Below are 23,825 nucleotides of genomic sequence, written 5' to 3'. Positions count from 1 at the left end.
TAACTGTAAGTGACAGGTGGCTGAAAAAACGGTTGGTTTCTGAAGCACCTGGTCCCCTGAGTCTGTACCGTAATCTTGTTCTTAAAACAACAATAGGCAAGAGTACAAACACTTTCCACTGCAGAAACTGCCAGTTTGTTCAAATTTATGGAAAGAATTTTCAAAGTGTGAGTGTGCCAGTGTTCTCAGCCCATGCCACCACAGGTGGGCACTGTGGGGAGAGCAGGGCTTGTGATTCAGGGAGTTCTGAACACAAATCCTGTCTGCCCTGCTTACCAGCCCCGTATTCTGGGGAAAGCAGTTAACTTCTCTGAGCTTCCATTTCCTTGTAAGATGGACTTAATAATCTCTAAAGGCGTAGAGTTGCTGCGAACAGTAGCTGGACGTAAAGTACTTATCACGGCACCTGGCAAATAGCAAGGGATCAGGGGATGGGGTGACGATTAAGCTGACTTGCCTACCTAAATGTCATACTTCGCTGCATAATGCAGAGGTGACCGCCTGCGTATTACACTTTTTTAAAAAAAGAAATGGAAACATCACAAAGCTCTGAGAAGGTGGGGAGAGAAAAGAGGTGATGATTATTGTTTGCATTTTCCTTAGAGACCACAGCCAGGAAATTACGCTCTCCAGAGGAGAATGGTTTTGGAAAAACAGCTTATCCTCATATGCCACCAGAGCTGTTTTCTTTTTCTTTTCTTCCAGGTAGAAAGCTGCAGGGAAGTCTCCTCATATTTGAAAGCCTTTGGGGAGCTCATGAAATGGAGCCCATTTCCTAACCGACCACCCCTAGCAAATTTTCTGTAGCGCATATAACGCAGTATTTCGACTGACAGGGCGTCTCATCTTGCCCTCTAAGAGACAGAAATTGTGCACGGTGCATCTGGTTGTTTACTGCTGCCCCAAGGCTCACAAGATGCTGTGAGCACAGCCTAGAAAACTGGAGATGTTAAGGCTGAAATAGTTCTAGAAAGCAAAGGTCTTAAATCCTTTTACATGACATGAGAAAGCACCTCAGGTTCTAATTAAGCTAAAGCAATTAGCCACCCACAGATACTTAACGCTGCTTCCCATGGTCAGGCAATCATCTCTATTAAAACCCATTTTAAAGAAAGGAGCAGACCCAAAAGCTCCACCAGCACACACTTCCCACAAATCAATTATGCCTTAGACACACTGAGTAAACAGAGGCAAGCTCCGGGCCTGGAAGAGGGGGCTTTTAGGAAAAGATGGCATCAGACCTGACGAGGTAATTGCACAAAAGGAGGCGGCAAGCAGAAAATGGGACACTTGGTGGTAACAAAATCCACTTGCAGAGGGGGACACTGGGTCGCAGATGGGTTGGAAAAAGCAAGACCAACTGAAGCCTCAGTTTCCCTGGCCTTAGAATTCCCTGGTTGGCGTAACAAGGCATCAACACCACCCTGAAGGAGCACATCAAGCAGAAGGGTTTCTGCCTGCGTGTGACCAGACTACCATCCAAACTGATGCTGCACAGGACTGTCCTCTCCCACGTCACAATGTGGCATGGAAGCACCAACAGGGTGCATCCGGCGGGTTCACAGTGAGTCAGTCCACTCAAGTTCATGTGCTTTCCCCAGTCCAGTTAGGTCTAGTCAGTACTCCCTAAGTCTCCCTTTAGTGAGGGGAGTCCATTGTTGTTTCCAGCCCAAGGCTGTTTCCAGACTTGGCAACAGCAACAGCGACACAATGGTCAATGTTAAGTGTTTGAAAATTAAGTACAGCCATCCCTCTGTCCACAGGGAATTGGTTCCAGGACGAATAGGTTTGCAGATACCAAAACCCACGGATATTTAAGTCCCTTATATAAAATGGCATAGTATTTGCATATAACCTATACACATCGCCCCATATACTTTAAATGATCTCTAGATTACTTTTAATACCTAATGCAATGTAAATGCTATGTAAATAGTTGTAAATACAATGTAAATGCTATGCAAACAGTTGCCGGCATGCCACAAATTCAAGTTTTGGGAACTTTCTGGAATTTTCTTTTTAATATTTTCAATCCCTGGTTGGTTCCATCTGGGGATGCAGAATCCATGCATACAGAGGACCAACTGTACCTTCCTCAAGAACTAGGGTTGTTTCTGGTTTTCAGTCAAGTTAATCCAAAAACCCATTACTTCTCAACTGAACAAGAGACTTTTTTCTTTCCCGTAGATTTTTTTTTTCTTTTGGATTTAGAAAATTTCTCAATCATCAAGCAGACACCAAAAATGCTGATCTAGATAAGCACTGTCCAACAGAAATAAGGTGTAAAATTTTCCTAGGAGCCACATTAAAAAAAGCAAAAAGATATATGAAACTTTTGTTAGAATATTTTATTTAACCTACTCTAACAAAAATATTACTGTATAATCAATACAAAAGATTATTAGTGAGATATTTCAGATTTTGTTTTCATACTTTCTTCTTCTAGTACCATATTGGACGGTGCAGATCTAGAGCTATCTTTAAATTGACATGGAAAGGCTTCCACAATTCACTGCTCTATGAACAAGGAGTTTACCAAGATGTATAGCATGATCTCATTTTAACTATAAAAATCTGTTTCTGTGTGTTCAGATATGGATAGACAATAATCTGTAACACCAAAAGGTGATAGCAGTTATCTCTAAGAAGTAGAATTATGTATGGTTGGTCATTATTTTCTACGTTGTGCTCTTTTGTATTTTCTAAATTTCTTTGCAGTAAACATGTACTGCTTAAATTATCAGGAAAACTATAAAGCCAGCCTTTAAAAAAAAAATCTCTCCCTTATTTTAAGCTATACCACCCTGATCCTGCTGGCACTGTAGCCATTATCCTATTTCCAGCTAACAGAAAGGATGGACAAACATAACATCCGCTGCCCCTTGCGCCAGCCACTGGCATACTTACAACCAATCATCATGATGGCCACTGCAAAGATCTTCTCGATGTCTGTGGATGGGGCGATGTTCCCAAAGCCCACACTGGTGAGGCTGGTCATGGTGAAATACAACGAGGAGATGTACACGGAGTTCTTGCTGGGACCCCCTTCCCATTTCCCTGAGCCGGACCCGTTAAACTGGTAAGGGGTGCCAATGTCCATTGCCAGCTGGTAGAGCCAGCTGTTGTTGCGGATGGTCTTCGTGTCCTCGTCAAAGATCTCATAGTCCCCGATGCTGTACCAAATGCAGGCCATCCAGTGAGCAGCCAGCCCGAACACACACACCAGCAGGACCAGCACGGCTGCTCCATATTCAATGTAGTGGTCCAGCTTCCGGGCCACTCGTCCCAGACGGAGCAGCCGGACAACCTTCAGAGAGCTGAACAGGCTGCTGATGCCCTGGAAGAAGAGAAGCACAGGGTCAGGGCCAAGAAACAATGATACTAACAACTCCTTCCCTCCACTCACCAGGGCTGGTCTTTCAGCACAGGTATTCCCTGAGTTGCAATATAAGGCAACCTTTAAAACGTTGTTTCAAAGTAAGTCATAATATGGAGAAATGCTCATATATCTGTATACTTATGCACAATATAATTAGAAGTTTTTCCAAGGTATATGGAAGGGAGATTTCTATTAGCTTTTTTCGTTTTTTACTTCCTTTAAAAAGCAAATAAAAAAATAAGACAAATAAAATTGGAATTTTATTCTAATTATACTGTGTGCAAGTATACAAATACATATGAGCATTTTTCCATATCATTACTTACTTTAAAATAATATTAAGCCCTCCAGAAAGTAGGCATAGAGGGAACTTTCCTCAACATAATAAAGGCCATATATGACAAACCCACAGCCACATCATCCTCAATGGTGAAAAACTGAAACCATTTCCACTAAGGCCAGGAACAAGACAAGGTTGCCCACTCTCACCACTCTTATTCAAGATAGTTTTGGAAGCTTTAGCCACAGCAATCAGAGAAGAAAAAGAAATAAAAGGAATCCAAACTAGAAAAGAAGAAGTAAAGCTGTCACTGTTTGCAGATGACATGATACTATACATAGAGAATCCTAAAGATGCTACCAGAACACTACTAGAGCTAATCAATGAATCTGGTAAAGTAGCAGGATACAAAGTTAATGCACAGAAATCTCTAGGATTACTATGCACTAATGATGAAAAATTGAAAGTGAAATTAAGGAAACACTCCCATTTACCATTGCAACAAAAAGAATAAAATATCTAGGAATAAACCTACCTAAGGAGACAAAAGACCTGTATGCAGAAAATTATAAGACACTGTTGAAAGAAATTAAAGACATATAGCCCAGAGATGGAAACAACCTAAGTGTCCATCATCGGATGAATGGATAAAGAAGATGTGGCACATATATACAATGGAATATTACTCAGCCATAAAAAGGAATGAAACGGAGGTATTTGTAGTGATGTGGATGGACCCAGAGACTGTCATACAGAGTGAAGTAAGTCAGAAAGAGTAAAACAAATACTGTATGCTAACACATATATATGGAATCTAAAAGAAGAAGAAAAAATGGTCATGAAGAACCTAGGGGCAAGATGGGAATAAAGATGCAGACCTACTAGAGAATAGACTTGAGGATACGGGGAGGGGGAAGGGTAAGCTGGGACAAAGTGAGAGAGTGGCATGGACATATATACACTACTAAATGTAAAATAGATACCTAGTGGGAAGCAGCTGCATAGCACAGGGAGATCAGCTCAGTGCTTTGTGACCACCTAGAGGGGTGGGATAGGGCAGGTGGGAGGGAGGGAGACGCAAGATGGAGGAGATATGGGGCAATATGTATATGTATAGCTGATTCAGTTTGTTATAAAGCAGAAACTAACACACCACTGTAAAGCAATTATACTCCAATAAAGATGTTAAAAATAAATAAATAAAATAATATTAAGGGTTGTGTAACGTTTCATATTAAGTAATGAAATATTTTAAGAGTTGCATATTTATTTCATATTGTATATTTCACTCTAATTATATTGTGCATACATATATAAATATTTATGTGTTGAAAAACAGGAAACACATGGAAAAACATAAAACTTTAACAGTGGTTACTGGTGCACTATCAAGTTATGGAATTACAGGCAATTTTTGTTATATTTGTATATAGTTTTGTTACGCTTATATATATTTACTTTACAATGACAAAAAAATAGTTTTTAAGATAAAAATAAAGAAACAGCTGAGAAGAATAAAGAACTGAGATTCTGTTTTCTCAGGAAAGTTACAAATTCTTGGAAGGCTACATCACTTCCCTCAGGCCAGGGATACAATCAGACACAATGTACTTAATCACAGTCAATCAAAGAATCTCAGAGCCAGAAGAAGCCTGATTTCACTTGGTCAAGCCTCCTCCTTCCAGTCCCACCCGGACAGGTCTATTCTCCGAATAGTAGTTCTCTAGGGAATAGCACTGTGGTAGGGGCAGGAATACCAGTGTAGAAATCTGTAAAATGGGGTCTGACGCCCAGGTAAGCCACTAACTTCCTATGTGACTGTGGACCTCTTAGTTCCCTTGTCTAGACAATGTGGGAGGTGGACTGGAAGAGCTCTACATCTTCTCCAAATGCTCATGTACTTTTATCTCCAAAGGGAACTGAAACATATTACAGAAGCTGTACATTCAAAACCTCAAAACTCCTATTCCAAAGTGATTCCAAGGTGTAGGGAAAGGAGATTTCCATTAAACTTTTCCTACTTCTATTAAAAAGCAAACAAACAAGCAAATGGCATAAAGACATTTCTTTGAACTAAGACTTCAGTCTCCCTTACGTAGCAAAAATGCAGCAGCAGAATAATTCCCTTCACCAGGTAGAATGAATGACTTTTCACTATCCTGAGGACTGGACAGTTTCCAGGTCACTGCTATTCTCTTTTGTCCTCCATACCCTTAATGACAACCCCCAAGGGTTAGGATACGTCACAGGCAGAAGGAAAACGTGTAAATGCTTTCTAGTGAGTCTGTGTCAGAGGCTCACCAAGGCTGCTTTCTTCTCCTGGGCACATAGCTAACCACATTTCCCAGCCTCTTTCCATCTGGGTGGGTCTCTGGAACTAGTTCTGGTCAGTGGAATGTGAGGTGAAATGAATGTCACTTCCAAGCCAAGACAGCTAAAAGTTAAGTGTGCTTTCTCTACAAGCTTTTTCTTTCCCCTGACATGTGTTCCTTGAGGCCAAGTACTGAAGATGGTGGATGTACAGCATGGAAGGGGCCTGGATACCTGGAAGACTATGTGGAACATCCCCCCACAAATCATCTTGAAACCTATTGTGATGTCAATAAAAAAAGGAACCTCTGAAGTAAGCCACTGAAACTTTTGGGGATATTTGTTACAACAGCTATCATTAGCTGTCTCTGACAAATGAACACACAAACCATATGGAGCATAGCCTTGGCAATAAAAACCACAGATCAGGTTACCACAAATTATTTCACTGAGGTAGGGGTGAAGGAGGTAGGATTTATTGCCCTTTAAAAAAAGAACAAACAAACGGGGACTTCACTAGTGGCACAGTGATTAAGAATCCGCCTGCAGGCTTCCCTGGTGGTGCAGTGGTTGAGAGTCCACCTGCTGATGCAGGGGACACCGGTTCGTGCCCTGGTCTGGGAAGATCCCACATGCCGCAGAGCAGCTGGGCCCGTGAGCCATGGCCGCTGAGCCTGCACGTCCAGAGCCTGTGCTCCACAACGGAAGAGGCCACAACAGTGAGAGACCTGCGTACTGCTAAAAAAAAAAAAAGAAGAAGAAGAAGAATCCGCCTGCCAATGCAGGGCACATGGGTTCGATCCCTGGTCCGGAAAGATCCCACATGCCACAAAGCAACTAGGCCCATGCACCACAACTACAGAGCCTGAGCTCTAGAGCATGCGAGCCCCAACTGCTGGGCCCATGTGCCACAACTACTGAAGCCCGCGCACCTAGATACCCATGCTCTGCAATAAGAGAAGCCCGCGCACCACAACGAAGAGTAGCCCCCCACTCGCCACAACTAGAGAAAGCCCGCGCGCAGCAACAAAGACCTAACTCAGCCAAAAATAAAATAAAAATTTAAAAAAAAACAAATAACAGTTTTGTAGCCATAAAACTCACAAGAGAAATAATCATTTCTGCCCCAACATACACCTGCAAACAGATAATAATGGGTTTTTCTAGGCCAAGGGACTACATCCCCAGGGTCGGTTCATCCAAACTGCTAACTATGACGAAGTTTACCGTTGGCATGTCCAGTATTCATCCCCTGGATCCCCTTTACCCTCCATGTGCTTTTCTCAAAAATCTGCCAAGAGAAAATCCTCATATTAAGGTGTAAAAGACGGATGAGGGTACATGGATATCCTCTCTCCACAGAGTATTTGCATTTTATCAGAGGGAAACCAGCTTCCAATTGTGGAATTAAAAGCGCCCACAGCCTGGAAGAAGGAGATATTCTGGGAGGCAAAGGAGCCTTTTTGTTGACTCAGAAATCAAACACATATAAGCAGCCACTTATTCGCCACCTCCTCATAAGGAGTTTCCTGAAATCATCTTTGAAAGCAGTTCTACTCTGAAGGAGAACTTATTACCCAGGGCAAAATGACTCCTCGCCATTTTTTCCTCACTCATATTCAACCCAAAGCAACATTTATGGAGAACCGACTATGTACTCCGTGTGCTAATGCTACAGGGAAGAGATTAAAATGGTGCTGTCTTTGTCTTCTTGCTCACTATTGCATCTTCAGTGCCTGGCATGTGGAGGATGCTTGATAGAAAGAAAGGAGAGAGGAAGCAAAAGCCTAATAACTAATATGATTAGTGAAGAGATACTTCTACCTAATAGTCACAGAACTTGAGAGCTGAGAGGGAGCCTAGAAATCATCTAGTCCAGCTCCTCTGAGCCCAGCAAAGTCTTCTAGAGCTCCCTTAAGGAATGGTCATTAAGCCTCTCCTTGAACTCTCCCGTACCTCTTGAAGATCCCATTCTGTGGCAGGCATTCACACAGATGAACAACTGGGTCCCATCACCTTTCACATCTCCCTTACACTCCATCCGCACTTCATCCTTCTTCCCTTCTCCATCCCTTCCCAGTGGCCACCACATCACATGCAACTACTACCCAAAGGCTGTGCTATCCTCTAGCCATATACTCCAGACAACACAAGCATCCCAGACAGTGGATGCATACTGGCATCTCTGTGCCTGCTCCCTCAGCCCAGAACGCCCAGGTCCCCAATTTCTGCCAGCTGGTACACTAGTTATCCTTCAGTTCAGGTCTGCCACTACCTCCACCCTACAGACTTCTATGACCACCCCGGAGTCACAACCGATCCCTCACCCCTCCATGTGTCCACGGTATTCTGTATTCATCACTTTGCATTAAAGTTTCCTATACCCGGTTCCCCAACTACATTAGAACTACATCTTCCTGAAGGTAGAAGCCATTTGTTTTTCATTTTAGAAGCTTCTTATATTGGGTTGAATAGTGTTCCTCCCCAAATTCAAGTCTTTCCCAGAACCCCAGAATGTAACCTTATGTGGAAATAGGACCACAAGTACAGGTATAGTTAGTTAAGACGAGGTCATATTGGAATATGGTGGACCCAGAATCCAGTATGACAGGTGTCCTTATAAGACAAACACAGAAAGACACGTGTGACTATGAATGCAGAGGTTGGAGTGATATGTCTTCAAGCCAAGGAATGCCAAAGATTACCAGCAACACCAGAAGCTAAGAGAAAGGCATGGAACAGATTCTCTTCTAGAGCCTTCAAAGAGAGGATGGCCTAGCTGACACCTTGATTTTAGATGTCTAGCCTCCAGAGCTGTGAGAAAATAAATTTCTGCTGTATTAAGCCACCCAGTTCGTGGTAATTTGTCACAGCAGCCCTAGGAAACTAATATATCTATACAAGGTTTAAAACCAGCATCTTCTCAGAGAGGGTCTCAAATGTTTTCTAAACTAAATTGAAGAGTTTGGCTTATGAGAGAATTCTTTCTCATTTTAACGAGCTTCTGGAACAATATAAAACAAGCACTTCCTCATTGTGTTATCTGTATATACACAGATGCTCTATTACACGGTTTTGCATCAGTTCCCTCTTATTGCACTAACAGTTGGAATTCTAGCTGTTTAAAAGCATTTCAAGCTATTAATTTGCTTTTTTTGCCTTATTTGCCTGAAGTTCAGTGGATTAGATAAATAGAATATTCCAAACGTTTTTAAAATTTTAGTACGCTAAAAATATGACAGCACCATATGGTAGAGAATCACATTGCCCCAGGGACTTCTTATATCAAAAGTCCTGCCTCACATTTAGATAGTTCCAGAGAGTTCTTTAGCAAACCCTTAAAGTTATGAAGAACCAAGGATTTCAAGTTAGGTCCACATGGCTGTAGGACAGTGAGAACCTGGGCTGGTGAGCCTCACCATTGAAGGCCAACAAGTACAATTGGAAGGAAGCCTTCTGAAATCTCAATTAGCTCAGTTGTAGTGATCTTGATGTTATTCAGATTGAAATGGACATTTGGTAATGATCAGATTCATTTGTGTGTGAACTATCAAGTTTTGCCTACTTACCCAGGCCAAATTATTTCGTTAACTTGGGCTATACCTTGCCTCAACTAGCCATATTCACCAATCTTCTGCTCTTTTTTTTTTTCCTGTCGTACACATGAAAATAACACTGTCACAGACTGATGACAAAGTGTTATTGAAAAGAACAACTCAGTCTTTCGGGTTCCTGAAAAGTTTCCCCAGGCTTCCAAGTCTGTGTGGTGACACATAGCATCCATAGCAAATTCTGCAGGTACACTCTTTTTTTTGATTGCTTTCAACCTCACATTACTCAAAATTATTCTTCTCCCACATCCTCCTCCAGCTAAAGTTCTCCTTCATATGCTTCCTCAGAGTCCTCTAGAACCTATCCTCATGCATAGAGAAATTCCCAGCCTCAGGATTTTCATGGATTGTTCCCACCACCTTCCTGCTTTAGTTGAAACTGGCTCTCCCAAGCACCTTGCTTTTCCCCATCCGGGAGTTAGGAGTAGGGAGTTTCAAACTCCACACTTGCATCTTCCCGATAAGAGTTGTTTGACACGCAAAAAAAAAAAAGAAAAAGAAACTCGCCTTCTCGCCTTCTTTAAGATTCATGCCATCCAGCAATACCACCTCCTCATTATTGTCATCTGATTATTAATAGTTAACATCTATTGAATGCTTACAAATATGCCAGAACTTGGGCTTCATCTTTTATTAATTATCCTATTTATCAACTTCTCTGTCCCTCCCTTTCATCACCTGGCTGCCAGCCCATCTCCTGCTATCAGCATGGGAAACTTTAATGTTCATGGGGAAAAATCATTCAACACTCCAGTCTTTCTACTCCCAGTGACCTTCAACCCCCCCCCCTTTCCTGGGCCTTGTCATCACTGGGAACCGCTCCATCTCTGAAATCTTACACACCAGCATTCAACACAATGACTACACACTTCCATTCCTCCCACTTTCTCCTTTATCCCATCCAACCTGCTCTTGGGCTTCTCTTTCATATCTCTACCACCATCTTTTTTTTCCCAACCATCAGCTGTCTCCAGATTTCACCTCCTTTTGCATCATACTCAACCCCGTTACATCACTTCAAGTACCCTCCTCCAACCCTCACAATCTCTCTCCTTGCCCTCCCGCCCCATTTGCGCTGCCAAACCCAGCAGCGCAGGGACTGGGCTATCATTTCCATTCTCAGCTAAGTCCCCAGATGCTTCTCACCCATCCTTCTCCTATTCCATCGAGCAACCCCCTCTCCCATTCCCATCAACAGCTATTCCAAATCTTCACTACTCTCTTCAAGATCCCACCTGACCCGTGCCTTCTTATTCTCAGCCAACATTATCTCCCCATTCAGAGAGAGAGCAGAGGCCATGAGTGTCAATTCTCATCTACATTCCACCTTCACAAACACGAGCATTTGCACCATCCTTCCACACTGGACCAAAACTCACTCCTCACCCACCCAGGAACATCATCCCATCAACCATTCACCCTTCCCTCTATTCCCTTCCTTTGTCTTTAAATCTCCCCTTCACAGACTCATTTCTCTTGACTATAATCATACTACCATCTCTAGTCCTATGCAACTCTCCAGATATATTAACTCTCCTTCTCTTCCTGAAACCATAATCAACACACAATGGCTCAGTTTCCTCATTTCCCAACCCACCGTACTCAAATGTCCACTCGCACCACTTCCCAGAATCTACTGTCTCAAAGGTCACCAGTCACCTTCTAGTTGTCATACCTTCAGCATTTGATACCTGTAATGGGCATGTGACATTCTTCATGGCCACACAGGGTCTACACTGTCTGCCTATGTTTGGGGAATCACCATCTTACAAAATAGAGCTCACCTCCCACCCAGAAGTTGAAGACACCATAAACCTTCCTCTGCAGCTTCCTTTGCAGCTAATGGGCAAGCACATGACCTAGAACCTGCCCATCAGAGACACCCACCCCAGCTGCTGGATGGTATCCAACGGAGGAACTGTGCGGGATGCCTTTTGCAAGAGCATGGCAGCATCACCCAGTTTCCAGAGGCTGCAGGAGCAATTCTGGAGTTGATACCCAGGGTCCACTGATGCGCTGTCAGCACTGCACGTTTTGAGTCCATGTCCAGTATCAACAGCAGTGGTGTGTTCACTGGACCAGCTCTGCTATATGATCTGGGGCATTGTTCCTAGCAGCACAGCCTCCAAATGTTTTCTGTACCTAACATCCTTTTTTTTTTTTTCCTCAAGTTCTAGAATTTATATACCAGTGCTATTCTCAATAGACACAAACTGAAAATCACTCATATTGTAATACACATTGGAATAAATTAATTAATAGTTAAATGTTTACACTATGGAATCCTATGCAACAGTGGCAAAGCATGATCACAACAGGCAACCATATAGGTATATTCACAAACAACATAAGGAATAAAAAAGCCCAATCCAAAAGTGGTTATCCTGTGTCATAACTGAATAACCTTTTTCCTCCTTACATTAGCCAGACTTGAACCCTGACTACTACCACAATGTGGGATGGACTTGCCTCCCTTAGTTCCCACAACACGCCTTTTTTTTTTTTAAAACATCTTTATTGGAGTATAATTGCTTTACAGTGGTGTGTTAGTTTCTGCTTTATAACAATAATTCCCCAAAGCATTGCTCTTGGCCTTCTTCTCTTCGCAATATACCCCTTTCCCTGGGCAGCTGCATCCATTAATGTGGCTTTAACCACCATCTATATACTAACTACCTATAAATCCATCTTTCCAAACCAGACATTTCTCCTGACCTTAAGACCCCTATGGGCATGTCACTGGCATACCCCATGGCTTCCTCAGTCTGACATGTCTAACCCTCAGCCCAGCTCCTATTCCCCAGCCTGGAGAATGTGCCCAAGGTATACAGTCTCCCAAGTGAAAAACTAGATGTCTTCATCTTAGCTATGCAAACTTTCAATCCAGTGTTCTTTTCACAAGGGTGATGTTAAGGCATATCAGTATTCCAATGCATAATTTGCTGCCATTTGGATAAAAATAGAAAAATATTTTCTTGTCTGTACACATAATATCTATGGAACTATACATAAGATACTAGAAACACTGATGGTCCCAGGAAGGGTGGTGATTCTTCATTGTAATGTCCTTTTGAATGCTATACCATGTGAATTTTTGTTTATCCAAAAATATTAAAACTTAAATTATAAAAATAATTAAATACAAGTTTTAAAATATGACCTGCTTAGAACCATTCAATGGCTTTCATTGTCTTCTGAATAAAATTCCATTCGTTTAGCAAAAAACAAATGCCTTTGTAATTTGGTCTTGGACAGCTTCATCATTTACTGCTTCCCTCCCAGGCTGTTCCTTCAGACTCAAGCACTATTCCCCTGGTTCTCTGCCTGGCAAACCCTTACCCATCCTTAAGGACAGTTCTCAATACCCCAGTGGTAGGATGAGTCCCATATTTATTACTAAAATTGTGACTGTATCAAGTTTAGAAGTAGTTCACCTTTTAAAATAAATATTAGAGTGAACTCAAATTTATCCCAATAATAGTATTACTCTCTTGTTTGAATTCTAATTTGCTTTCTTGACCCGCAGGAAAAGGAGTATAGGCACGGTGGCACCCTAGAAACTGTGGATCTGATGTCACATTCAGGAACATAATCCACTGAGTGTCCGTGATGGTTAATTGTATGTGTCCGCTTGACTGGGACACAGGGTGCCCAGATATTTGGTTAAACATTATTCTGGGTGTGTCTGTGAGGGTGATTCTGGAGTGAGATGAATCAACAACTGCCCCTAGTGTGGGCAGGCCTCGTCCAATCCACTGGAGGCCTGAATTGAGCTAAAAGTCGGATAAGGAAGAATTCATGCTCCCTGACTGCTTTCAAGCTGGGATATCAGTCTTCTCCTGCACTCAGACTAAAAGTTAACCACGTCTCCTGGGTCTCCAGCTTGCAAATGGTGGATTATGGGGCTTCTCAGCTCCACAATCACCATAAGCCAATAATCCTGATCATAGATAGTGATAATATTATTTTTATATATTTATAATATATATACATCCTACTGGTTGTTTCTCTGTAGGTCCCTGACTAATACAGGGTCTTAGTGGGAGAAAGGTTGAGAACTGCTAGTCTAACATATAACACAGTCATCTCTCCCATGATGCCTTTCCTGATACCCAAAGGCAGAGCTCAACATGCCCTGCACTGGATTCCTGTGACTGGTCCTTGATTCATTCTTCCAACAAATACTTACTGAGCACCTATAATATGAAGCAAACATGGTTTCAAACACTGATAATAGATCAGTGATGAACTAGACCAATATCCTCACCCTTCTGGCATTTTCATTCAATTGGGAAAGACACACAATGAGCAAAATAAGTAAAATAAATGGTATGTTATATGTTATGACAATAAGATGAAAAACTAGCAGGAAATGAAAATAAGGAGTGCCAGGAAGAGGGGGTGACACTCAGTGTTAAATACGGCTGTGAAGGAAAACTTCACTGAGATCTTGGCATTTAAGTAACAGTTAGTGGAGATGAGAATTTGAGCCACCAGAGCATCTAAGGGAAGCATGCTCCAGACAGAGGGAGCAGCAAGTACCACATGTTCCGGGGTAGGAGGGTCTCATGGTCTTTATATTAGGTTGGCAGGCCCTTGAGATCAGGAAACACACCTTTCATGAGAGTAATAGTTAATTATTTTAATTTAATGAAAATAGCAATTTATTGAGTACTTACTAAGTGCCAGACACAGTAAGTGCTTTACAAGCATTATCTCATTTAAACCTCTTAATCTTGTGAGGTAGGTATATTATATATCCAATTTACAGATGAAGAAACCGATAGAATCGTTTGTCCAGAATCACACAGGTAGAAAGTAGCAGAGCTGCAATCTGAACGCTGACCAACTGACTCCCAAGAGTATGCTTTTAACCCTCTGCTCTAAAGACTCCACCTTTAATTTCCTGTCTTTTGAGTTCTAGCACCTTGCAGATGTTCAATAAGTGTTTGTTGAATGGAAACTCACCCTGAGACTTCCTCCAAGGAGAAGTGACAGTAGTAAGTCTAGAGGTCTGTTATAAGGATTTACTACTTTATTAACAGAGCTTGGTTTGTTTGTTATCTTTAAAACAGAGATGACTTCAAGAGTAAATGTTCCATGACGATCCCACCACTCTGAGAACTGCAGGTCCATTTTAACTGCATAATGGAATAAACTGGCTTACCAGATCTTATTGGAGGTTACTCCCTGAAGCTTAAATATAACTTGCTTCCCTTTCATTGCTTCAACATTTTACTTTAGTCTCATTTAATTTGATTCAGTCATTTCCTGAAAACTTAGTACAGGAAGACATAGCCCAGAGCTACCAGTGATACAAAACCAAGGCAGACGCAATCCCCTGCCCTCACAGTGCCTACGATCAGACCAGAGAGAAGACTACAGCCTGCAAATGACACAGCCTGAAAACACAGACTGCAATGTGGCAGCAAACACAAGTTAGCTGCCACTATAACGACTGAAAGAGCACAAGTCTGGGGGTGCTGCATAAACGGAATCTGTTTCTAGTTCACCTAACAGGTCTGTGGACCATATGCAGGGGAAGGATGTGGTTAGGAAGTGTAAGGGAGCTTTTAGCCAGAAATGGGATAGCTTGCAACCTTCCATTCGTTTAATCCAATAATGTATCCAAAAGGCATATCTGCAGTCTTCTTAGAAAACAATCACTGAAGGAAGTTTAGAAATTTCGCTTAAAACCATCCACTTTCCTTCTGTTTACAATTCAAACCATAAAATAAACTATGTATTTAGGTGTGATATTATACCATCAGGCTCTTTTCCTTTCTAGAGGCTCCAAAAATGGAAATCTTTATCACTGGCCAAATAAAATCCAAAGGATATAGTATACAGAATCTGGTTTTATCAAGCCGTGTCTCTGTCTTTCTCAGAATAGCAATCTCAGGTTTTCTTCTTGCAGGGAAGTGAAATGAATCCAAGTAGCCTAGACTGTACTTTCTCTCCTATGAAGGAAGCAATAAAATTATGTTGTGTCTGCAAGTCTGATATCGCTGCAGAATCAGCCATGCCCTCAATCTGCTTTAGGCTGATTTAAATTATCAGAGAATTTAAGTCAAAGCAATGGCACAGGTGAAAATCCCAGTGACTTCCAGGAGGGTCAGGTCTGTAGGAGTTTTCAGCACTGGGGCCCAAGTAGCGCACTGGTTCACAAATCATTGTCTGGCCAGAGCTCTTGACAGGAAACAACACTGATATTATGAAAGCATCGTCTTAACTAGTAACATGTGAAGACTCGGTTGGGCCTCCAGACCACAGGTGATAACACTAATTCATGGAGAGGAGAGGTGCAGATCATTCCCTATGCAATCTAATTTGGCTTAAAAGACACCCTCCTTCCCCAGACATGATCCACTTCATTCTCATCTTCACCCAAAACCAAGCTTCAAAAAGACCCCAGAAGACCCCAAAAGCTATAAAGTAGCCCCCAAATGTATAGCCTCATGACAAGCACTAGGAACATGGGGTATGGCCTTGAGGCCTCCAGCAGGGTGGTGAGGAGGGATGACTCATGCAGCTGGTTTAGATGTGGGAAAGGTTCCTGAGGTTTGGGGAGCCCGGCAGAGCAAACAGCAGGCCAGTAGCCCACACACCCAGGTTGTAACTGTGAGAACTGGGGCAGGTGTGATGTATTCCCAGAGCTCAGGAACTAGCTCACCTGCATTGAGCAAGCACAAGCCCCAGGGCACAGAGCATTCCAGGACAAGAGCTACACAAGCTGCTGGGCACACTTCTAAGGGACCACAGGGAACTCAAAGAAGGGTCCCTGGCGCAGGCTACGGGGTCGGCTTAGCCCCAGGACACTTCTCGATGTTACTGACACACAGGGCACTGAGAAAGGGATGGGGAGAAACAGAAGACTCTCAGATGACAGCATGGTCCTAAATTCGGGGATTCCTAGGTTTAAGGTAATAAGAACTCCCTTTTGGCTAGAAGAAGGGTCTGTGCTTCGCCTCTAATATTGTTCATGGTTTTAACTGTCCCATCTTCACAACAGATTGAAAGCCCTCAAGGGCTATTCCTCCATGCAGCCTCAGCAGTGAGTGGTGATGGGATCATTCTAGACTCTTCCATCCCATGAAGCAATGACAGACACAGAGCTTCACTCTACTAACATCTGGCCCTCTGAGAGTAAGTCTCTGTAGGAATATTGTAAGGAAAAACTATGGCTCCTTAAAGAGGCTTCTGGTAAGTATAGAGCTCCAAACTTTATGGAAGCAGGTGGAAGTAAGTAAAGATAATCACCATTCTGTGTGGTTAAACTAATCAGCAACTACAACTTTGGGGAAAAAGAGAAGCCACAGAGAAAAGAAATTATTTTCTCATTAGGAAAAAAAAAAAAAAGGCCACCATGAGGAGGTCCCATGTACACGCAAAGCCACATATAGGACTCAGGCTTGGGGCCAGGCCCTGCTTCTGCCGTGCTCTTACTAACTCTGTGACCCTAGTAGGTTACTCAACCTCTCTGAGCCTCATTTCTTCACCTGTAAAGCAGAGGAAATGCATTTACACAGGGTTAATGCTCACAGAAGTATTAGCTGTTGTTGTCGTTACTCAAGAAATGGTCGGCTTGCTTTTCTTCAGCTGTAAAAATTCAGCCAAAGAAAGAAGAAAAAGACAGGCTTCCCTGGTGGCGCAGTGGTTGAGAGTCCGCCTGCCCCGGTCCAGGAAGATCCCACATGCTGCGGAGCGGCTGGGCCCGTGAGCCATGGCCGCTGAGCCTGCGCGCGTCCGGAGCCTGTGTTCCACAACGGGAGAGGCAGAGCCCCAGGGGTAAGTGAAAGTCAGTCTCGCCTTATGTTGGGCTGCAACCCGCAAGCTTTGTAACAGCCCAGCCTCAAGACCGAAGAAAGAGCCCAGAGACAGCAAAAGAGACATCAATGTATTACCGGACAAGGGACTCTTACGCAGGCTGATGCAGAAGGTCCTGAGCAACACCACATCACACACAGCAGGCAGCAGGCAGAACATGGCAGCATTGCAGGCTAGCATTTATAGGGGAAGTGACGTTTAGGTTGGCTCATCAGTTACCAGGGAAACCAGCAGCTGGGGCTCCTCCCTCACAGCCCCTCAGGTTAACGACCAACACAAGGGCAGATGTCTTCCCTTAATAAGCTAGCAGGTGGACCTGTTCTGGCCTAAGCATTAGAACAATCGCTAGCTGGGGTGGGGACAAGCAGGCTCATGTGAGTAGGGTGCAGGTGAAGCGGGGACTGGGTCAGAGGGCATACAAAGAGCAAGAGGACAGCCATGTTGAGTGGCCTGGCCATACACCTGATAAGGATATGAAAGCCCGAGGATATCTGGAAAACTAATAGAACACAAATTACACCTAGGTATTTGTATTTCTAAATGCGCTTTAAAGATCTAGCACTCTGACTACAATGATTAGAAATTATTAAAATAACAAACATGCCACCTAGAAGTTGATTGCGATGGAAAAGTAGTGTGTAGACCCTGACCTGTCAACCCCATGCTGCTAAGTCATAACAAATAACCACAATGATTCATTAAGCACTTGCAATGCGCCAAGCCTATAGGATAAATAGTATAATTCTCTCCATTTTATATAAATGTATGGACTTTTTATGAATTAACTGATGGACAAGCAACCATGGGGAATGATGAGCTGCAATCAGATTTTAAAAACAAGCAATAAAATCAAACCCTTCCGCGGCTGTTCCAAAGACTCAACGAGCCTGCTCTTTTCCTCCATTCACTCAGGAAGTCCTCCCCCAAAGCCAACTTGGCTATAGTAGGAGAGACTGATGATTGCCACCTTCTCTTCTAGCAGCGAGTAGGCTGTGTGTATATACAGCAAGTAGCAGAATGAAAAAGTAAAAAACAAAAGCAGTGGTAGAATGAAAAGATGATGCTCCTTCAATCACCTGAAAACCAATGACACGAAAAAGCTTAGATTGGAACTGTGCTGTATTTGTACAGACTGAGGACTCTGGGCTCTTAAAAGGTGACCAACCTGCAGACAGGCAGGATGGCATCCCAGCACTACCCAGGGCAGCACCTCATGCAAGTTCCTTGGAGATCCCGTAACTAGGGGTTCCCCACACATAACAGTCCCAGTGACAGGAAACTGGCTCCAGTTCTTTAAGTGCTGTTTATTATTCAAATCACTTCGCCAAAGCCACTGATGCCCAGAGAGGGGAAGAGACTAACCCAAAGGGCAGTGGCCAAGCTGGGGCCATTTTGCAGGTCTTCCAACTCTCAGCTGGTACACAGAGCTATAGTGAGGCTACAGCAAAAAAATTCATAGGGACATCTTTTGGAAAATTAAAATCTAAAGCTCTACAAGTGAGTGCTGGTGGCACTGTTGATATTATTTATAAATGGTTTTTAAAGTCATGATGCATTTAGAGACAGTAATTTAAGTCCCTTCCTGGTGATCGTAGGACAGTCCCATATTTATACAGAAAAGAGCTCTCAGCTGCAAAGGCCTCCAGGCAAGTGAACAGAGCCACGGTTCTCCAGCCCAGAAAGCAGATGGCCAAAGGAAGCTGCCACAGGGCGGGACCACTAAATGGCCCAAACCTAAATGCAGGACATAAGCCTCACTGAGGAGTCCTGGGATGACAGAAGTTTGGATCAGGAGGGGACCCCAGGGATCACAGAGCTCACATCCACCATCTTACAGATAAAAAAACAAAGGTGCAGGGAGAGCTCACTGTATCCATGAAACAAGGATTCCCCATTCTCCCCTCCCCAGAAATCTCAGATTTACTTCTCTCTCTAACATACCCTATCCCCTTCCCTGTTTCACTTTTCTCCAGAGCATTTATAGTATTTCCTCCTTACCTGTGGGGGTACATTCCAAGACCGCTAGTGAATGCCAGAAACTGAGGATAGAACCAAACCCTATCCAGTTGATCCCTGAACAATGCAGGGGTTAGGGGTGTCAATCCCCCGAGCAGTCGAAAATCTGTGTATATCTTTATGGTTAGCCTTCCACATCCACTGTTCCGCACTGGTGGATTCAACCAATTGTGGATTGGGTAGAACCATAGTATTTATTTTTAAAAATCTGCATATAAATAGACCCACACAGTTCAAACCCATGCTGATCAAGAGTGAACTCTATATACTATATTTTTTCCTATACAAGCATGGCTGTGATAAAGTTTAATTTATAAATGAGGCACAGTAAGAATATCCAAATTGCCAGCATAATGACTCTTGTATTCGGGGGCCATTATTAAGTAAAATAAGGGTTACTTGAACACAAGCACTGGGATACCATGATGCTACGACAGCCAATCTTGTAACTGACGTAGCTACCAAGTGAGTAACGGACAAAGGGATGATCCATGTCCAGGGTGAGACAGAGCAGGATGGCTGGAGATTTCATCACACCACTCAGAACAGCACACAATTTAGAACTTAAACACCTTGTTTCTTTCTGGAATTTTCCATTTAATATTTTGGGACCACAGTTGACCGAGGGTATTTGAAACCATGGAAAACAAAACCACAGATAAGGGGTAGGAGTGGAGGGGACTACTGTATAGGCTTTGCATTTTATATATTATAGGCTTTACGCTTGTTTATTGCCTGCCCCCCATACTACGAGGTAAACACCACGCTGAGGAGCTCTGCTGTATCCTCAGCACCTAGAACACTGCAACAAGCTCTCAGTAATGATCGGTCGAATGGATGGATACATCGCATCCACCTAGCACTTAAGAGCTTACAAAGTATTTCCATGAACATTATCCCTTGGTTTTCATTAAATAACTGAAAATGTCTTAGAGGAATCACAACATGAAGGTCAGACTTTATATCTCCCCCTGGTGTTGGAGCAGGTCCTAGTGGCCTGAGGCAGGGCTTGTACTTTCCTGGGGGAATTAGGGAGCACTGGGCCGGAAAGCAGCCCCAGCATACCTGCCCGTCCTGGAAGCCAGGGAGCAGACCAGTCTTCCTGAGGGAGGCAAGATGCCCTTCCCCTCACTACTGAAAGCCTGGAGGCAAAACCATGTTTTAGAATTGTAAATCCTTTTCCATTTGCTTCACTCAGGACCAAAACTAGGACACTAGTTTGTGAAGTGGACAATCGCTGGAACACTGCTGGCTTTAGAAACTCCTGTAATACTCATCCAGCTTTTAGATGCGGAGTACATGGCACTGCCTTCCCCGGGGCATCCACTTCAGCCCAAAAGACAGATCTCACAATAAACAAGGGAGTATCACGTCCCCAGATTTGTGTTTTATTCTCCACCTGGATTATTCTCAGCCATGTGTCTAAAACCTCTACCATTTTTCAATAAAAACCAGCTCAAACAATACCTCTTCATGGAAGCCTGGTCTGAATCTCCCCTTCTCCTGCCCCTCCGCCCCTCTCTGTAATCAATCTCTTCTCACTGAATTCCCACAGCATTTGGTACCATTATTACAACATTTATCATGTCCTACCTTTTACCAAAGGTTTTTCTATCTTGACCTCCTATTACATATATAAACACTTTCTTAGCAACAGAACACGTTCCTTTCACCTAGATATGTCCCTAAGGCATCCAGCACAGACCCAGCACATGGCCGACATACAGTAATTGATTCCTGAATGATCATGAACATGTGATTAGCTATTGGGAGGAACACGACAAGTTATAGCTAAAACCCTACCCTTATCCTCAGGCCTGCATCCATCCAGGGCTCTCTGACTGAATTTGACCTACCTGTTTCTACCATCTTACACTAGTTTTATCAAATGACTCTCCCGCACAAAAAGCCATTTGTTGGTATTATAAACTGATTGCTTCTTTGAGAATGTACTACCCTCAAATCATATCAAGAACCTTCAAAGGTTATTTCTCAATAATCCTTTTACTGGACATTAATAGATGAAAAAAAAATCTAAATGACAGGGCCTCCCTGGTGGCGCAGTGGTTGAGAGTCCGCCTGCCGATGCAGGGGACACGGGTTCGTGCCCCAGTCCGGGAAGATCCCACGTGCCGCGGAGCGGCTGGGCCCGTGAGCCATGGTCGCTGAGCCTGCGCGTCCGGAGCCTGTATTCCGCAACGGGAGAGGGAACAACAGTGAGGGGCCCGCATACCGTAAAAAAAAAAAAAAAAAAAAAATCTAAAAGACAGAAAACACCCATTCCAGAACGCTGGATGTTATCTTTGGCTTGGTTCCTCCTTGTCTCTCATTCCCCACATACAGACAATCATGCAGTTCTATTACTTGTGCCTCTACCTGTTTCCAGAACCAGTCCAACTTTCTCCATCCTCATCGACAGGGTCGTCTGTCACCTGGATTGCTGCCCCAGCTGCCCTGACTGGCCCTTTGCCTCCAAGCCCACCCCGATCTAATTCATCCTCCACGCTGCAACCCCATTTTTCTCTCTAAAAAGCAATTCTGGTCACACTCCTCTCCTGCTCAGGCTCTTCAACGCCCTCATGATACACAGTCCGTGCTCCCCAGTGGAGCACGCAAGTCCCTGGTGATCTGGCCCCTACCTGCCCCTCCTGCCTTCTCTCTCCCCTCCTCACACACCTACACTCCAGCCACACTGAACAACCTGAATTCCTCAGACACACCAGCTCTGTCTTACCGCCTTCCCTTCACATAGGCTGGTCACCCTGCCTGAAACGATGTCTCCTCTCACCGTCCTCTTCTCCCTTTTTACCCGGTCAATTCCCTCCTTATCCTTCATTTTAAGACTCTTCCCTGAGCTCCCAGCCAAGGCAGCCTGCTGCCAAGCATCCAGACGGCATCCCCGTGTACTCACACTGTGTGCTATCACAGCCAGCTTACCTGTCCCCCCACTTGCCTCCCATACATGACTTAGCTTCTTGATGGCAGGGCCCCTGTCAATTTCAACACCAAATCCCCAGAACCTACTTGGCCCTGTGCCTGGTGCTAACAGGAACTCCACAAATAACTATGAAATGACGTTGGAAATTAGATCAGCCTCTGAGGAGGCAGCTTCTGAACAAGGGTGAGACCATTACCCCCCATATCCACAGCTCAATCCCTACCCCCATTCACACCACTGGAATGCTGAAAAGCAAATTTAAAACAAATCTAAATGCTCCTTAAAATAAATGAAAGACAAAATAAGCTATATATGTTATGTTCACTGAGACACTACTGGTCAAAGTGAAGAAACGGGGACAACCTACATATCCAACAATAGAAAAAATAAAAGAATAAAAATAAATTTACATTAACTTTGGAAAACTTATACAATTATCAGAAGAATATACTGTAAAATAAAATAAATAAGGGATCTGGGGTCAGAAATCCTGACTTTACTTGCTTGCTATCTGTGTGACCTTGAGTTTATCACTTAATCACCAAGTCTCCATCTTATCACATGGGTTGTTGTGATAATAAAACAAGACAATGGATGTAAGGGCATTTTTACATTTTTAAAACACTATACAAATACAAGCTCGTTCAAATTATAATTATGATGACTATTACAAAAAAATATTTACAACACAAAGTGAGAAAAGCTGTGTACAAACATGTGTACGACCATGTAAATTACATGTACGTTTAGCTAAAGACTGGAAGGAAATGAGCAGAAATGAAAAAGTAGTGGATTAGGGCAGGGGTCAGCAAACATTTTCTGTAAAGGGCCACACAGTAAATATTTCAGGCTTTGGAAGCCATACGGTCTGTCACAACTACTCAGCTCTGCCCATGTTAGCCCAAAGCAGCCAAAAATAATACATTAACAAATGAGCATGACTGTGTTCCAATAAACTTTATTTATCAACACTGAAATTTGAATTTCATGTCATTTCACATATCGCAAAATATCATTCTTCTCTGCTGGCTTTTTTCAACCATTTAAAAATGTAAAAACTATTCTTAGCTCACAGGCAATACAAAAACAGGTGGTGGGCAGGATTTGGCCAGATGGTGACAATTTGCTGATCCCCAGGTTAGGGTGATATATAGTGAACTATTTTCTTTTAATATAATTTTCTTTAATATTGTTACATGATTTTTATATTTAAAGGGAAAAAAAAGAACGATACCATGAATTCCCTGGGGTCTGCCAGAGCCATTAAAAACTGACCACCCTCAAATTCAAACATGAGTCAGCTGGACCTCATTTCCTCTGTGAACCCATGTCCCATAACAAGCCATCACAGCCCCAGAAGTCTAGCCTCATCTCTCCTTGGAGACTCTCATACAAGACTTGCTGATTCCTTAGCTTTGGCATTTCAAGTTCCCGTCTAAGGTCTTAACCCAAATCTGACTGAAA

General features: G+C 43.1%; 1 protein-coding gene across 2 annotated transcripts in view; it reads right to left on the bottom strand.

Moving 5' to 3' along the window:
• KCNH1 (potassium voltage-gated channel subfamily H member 1) overlaps positions 1–23,825 on the bottom strand; it is a 409,116-nt gene that overhangs the window by 226,249 nt on the left and 159,042 nt on the right. For both annotated transcript variants that reach the window (XM_024751064.1, XM_024751065.1), the window contains exon 7: positions 2,908–3,337. In XM_024751064.1, the coding sequence (XP_024606832.1) occupies positions 2,908–3,337 (430 nt within the window). The remainder of the gene's footprint in view (positions 1–2,907; positions 3,338–23,825) is intronic.

Source organism: Neophocaena asiaeorientalis, unplaced genomic scaffold, assembly GCF_003031525.2.
Source record: "Neophocaena asiaeorientalis asiaeorientalis breed wild unplaced genomic scaffold, Neophocaena_asiaeorientalis_V1.1 scaffold67, whole genome shotgun sequence".
NCBI classification, from domain to species: Eukaryota; Metazoa; Chordata; class Mammalia; order Artiodactyla; family Phocoenidae; genus Neophocaena; species Neophocaena asiaeorientalis.
This window is presented reverse-complemented; position numbering and strand designations above follow the sequence as displayed.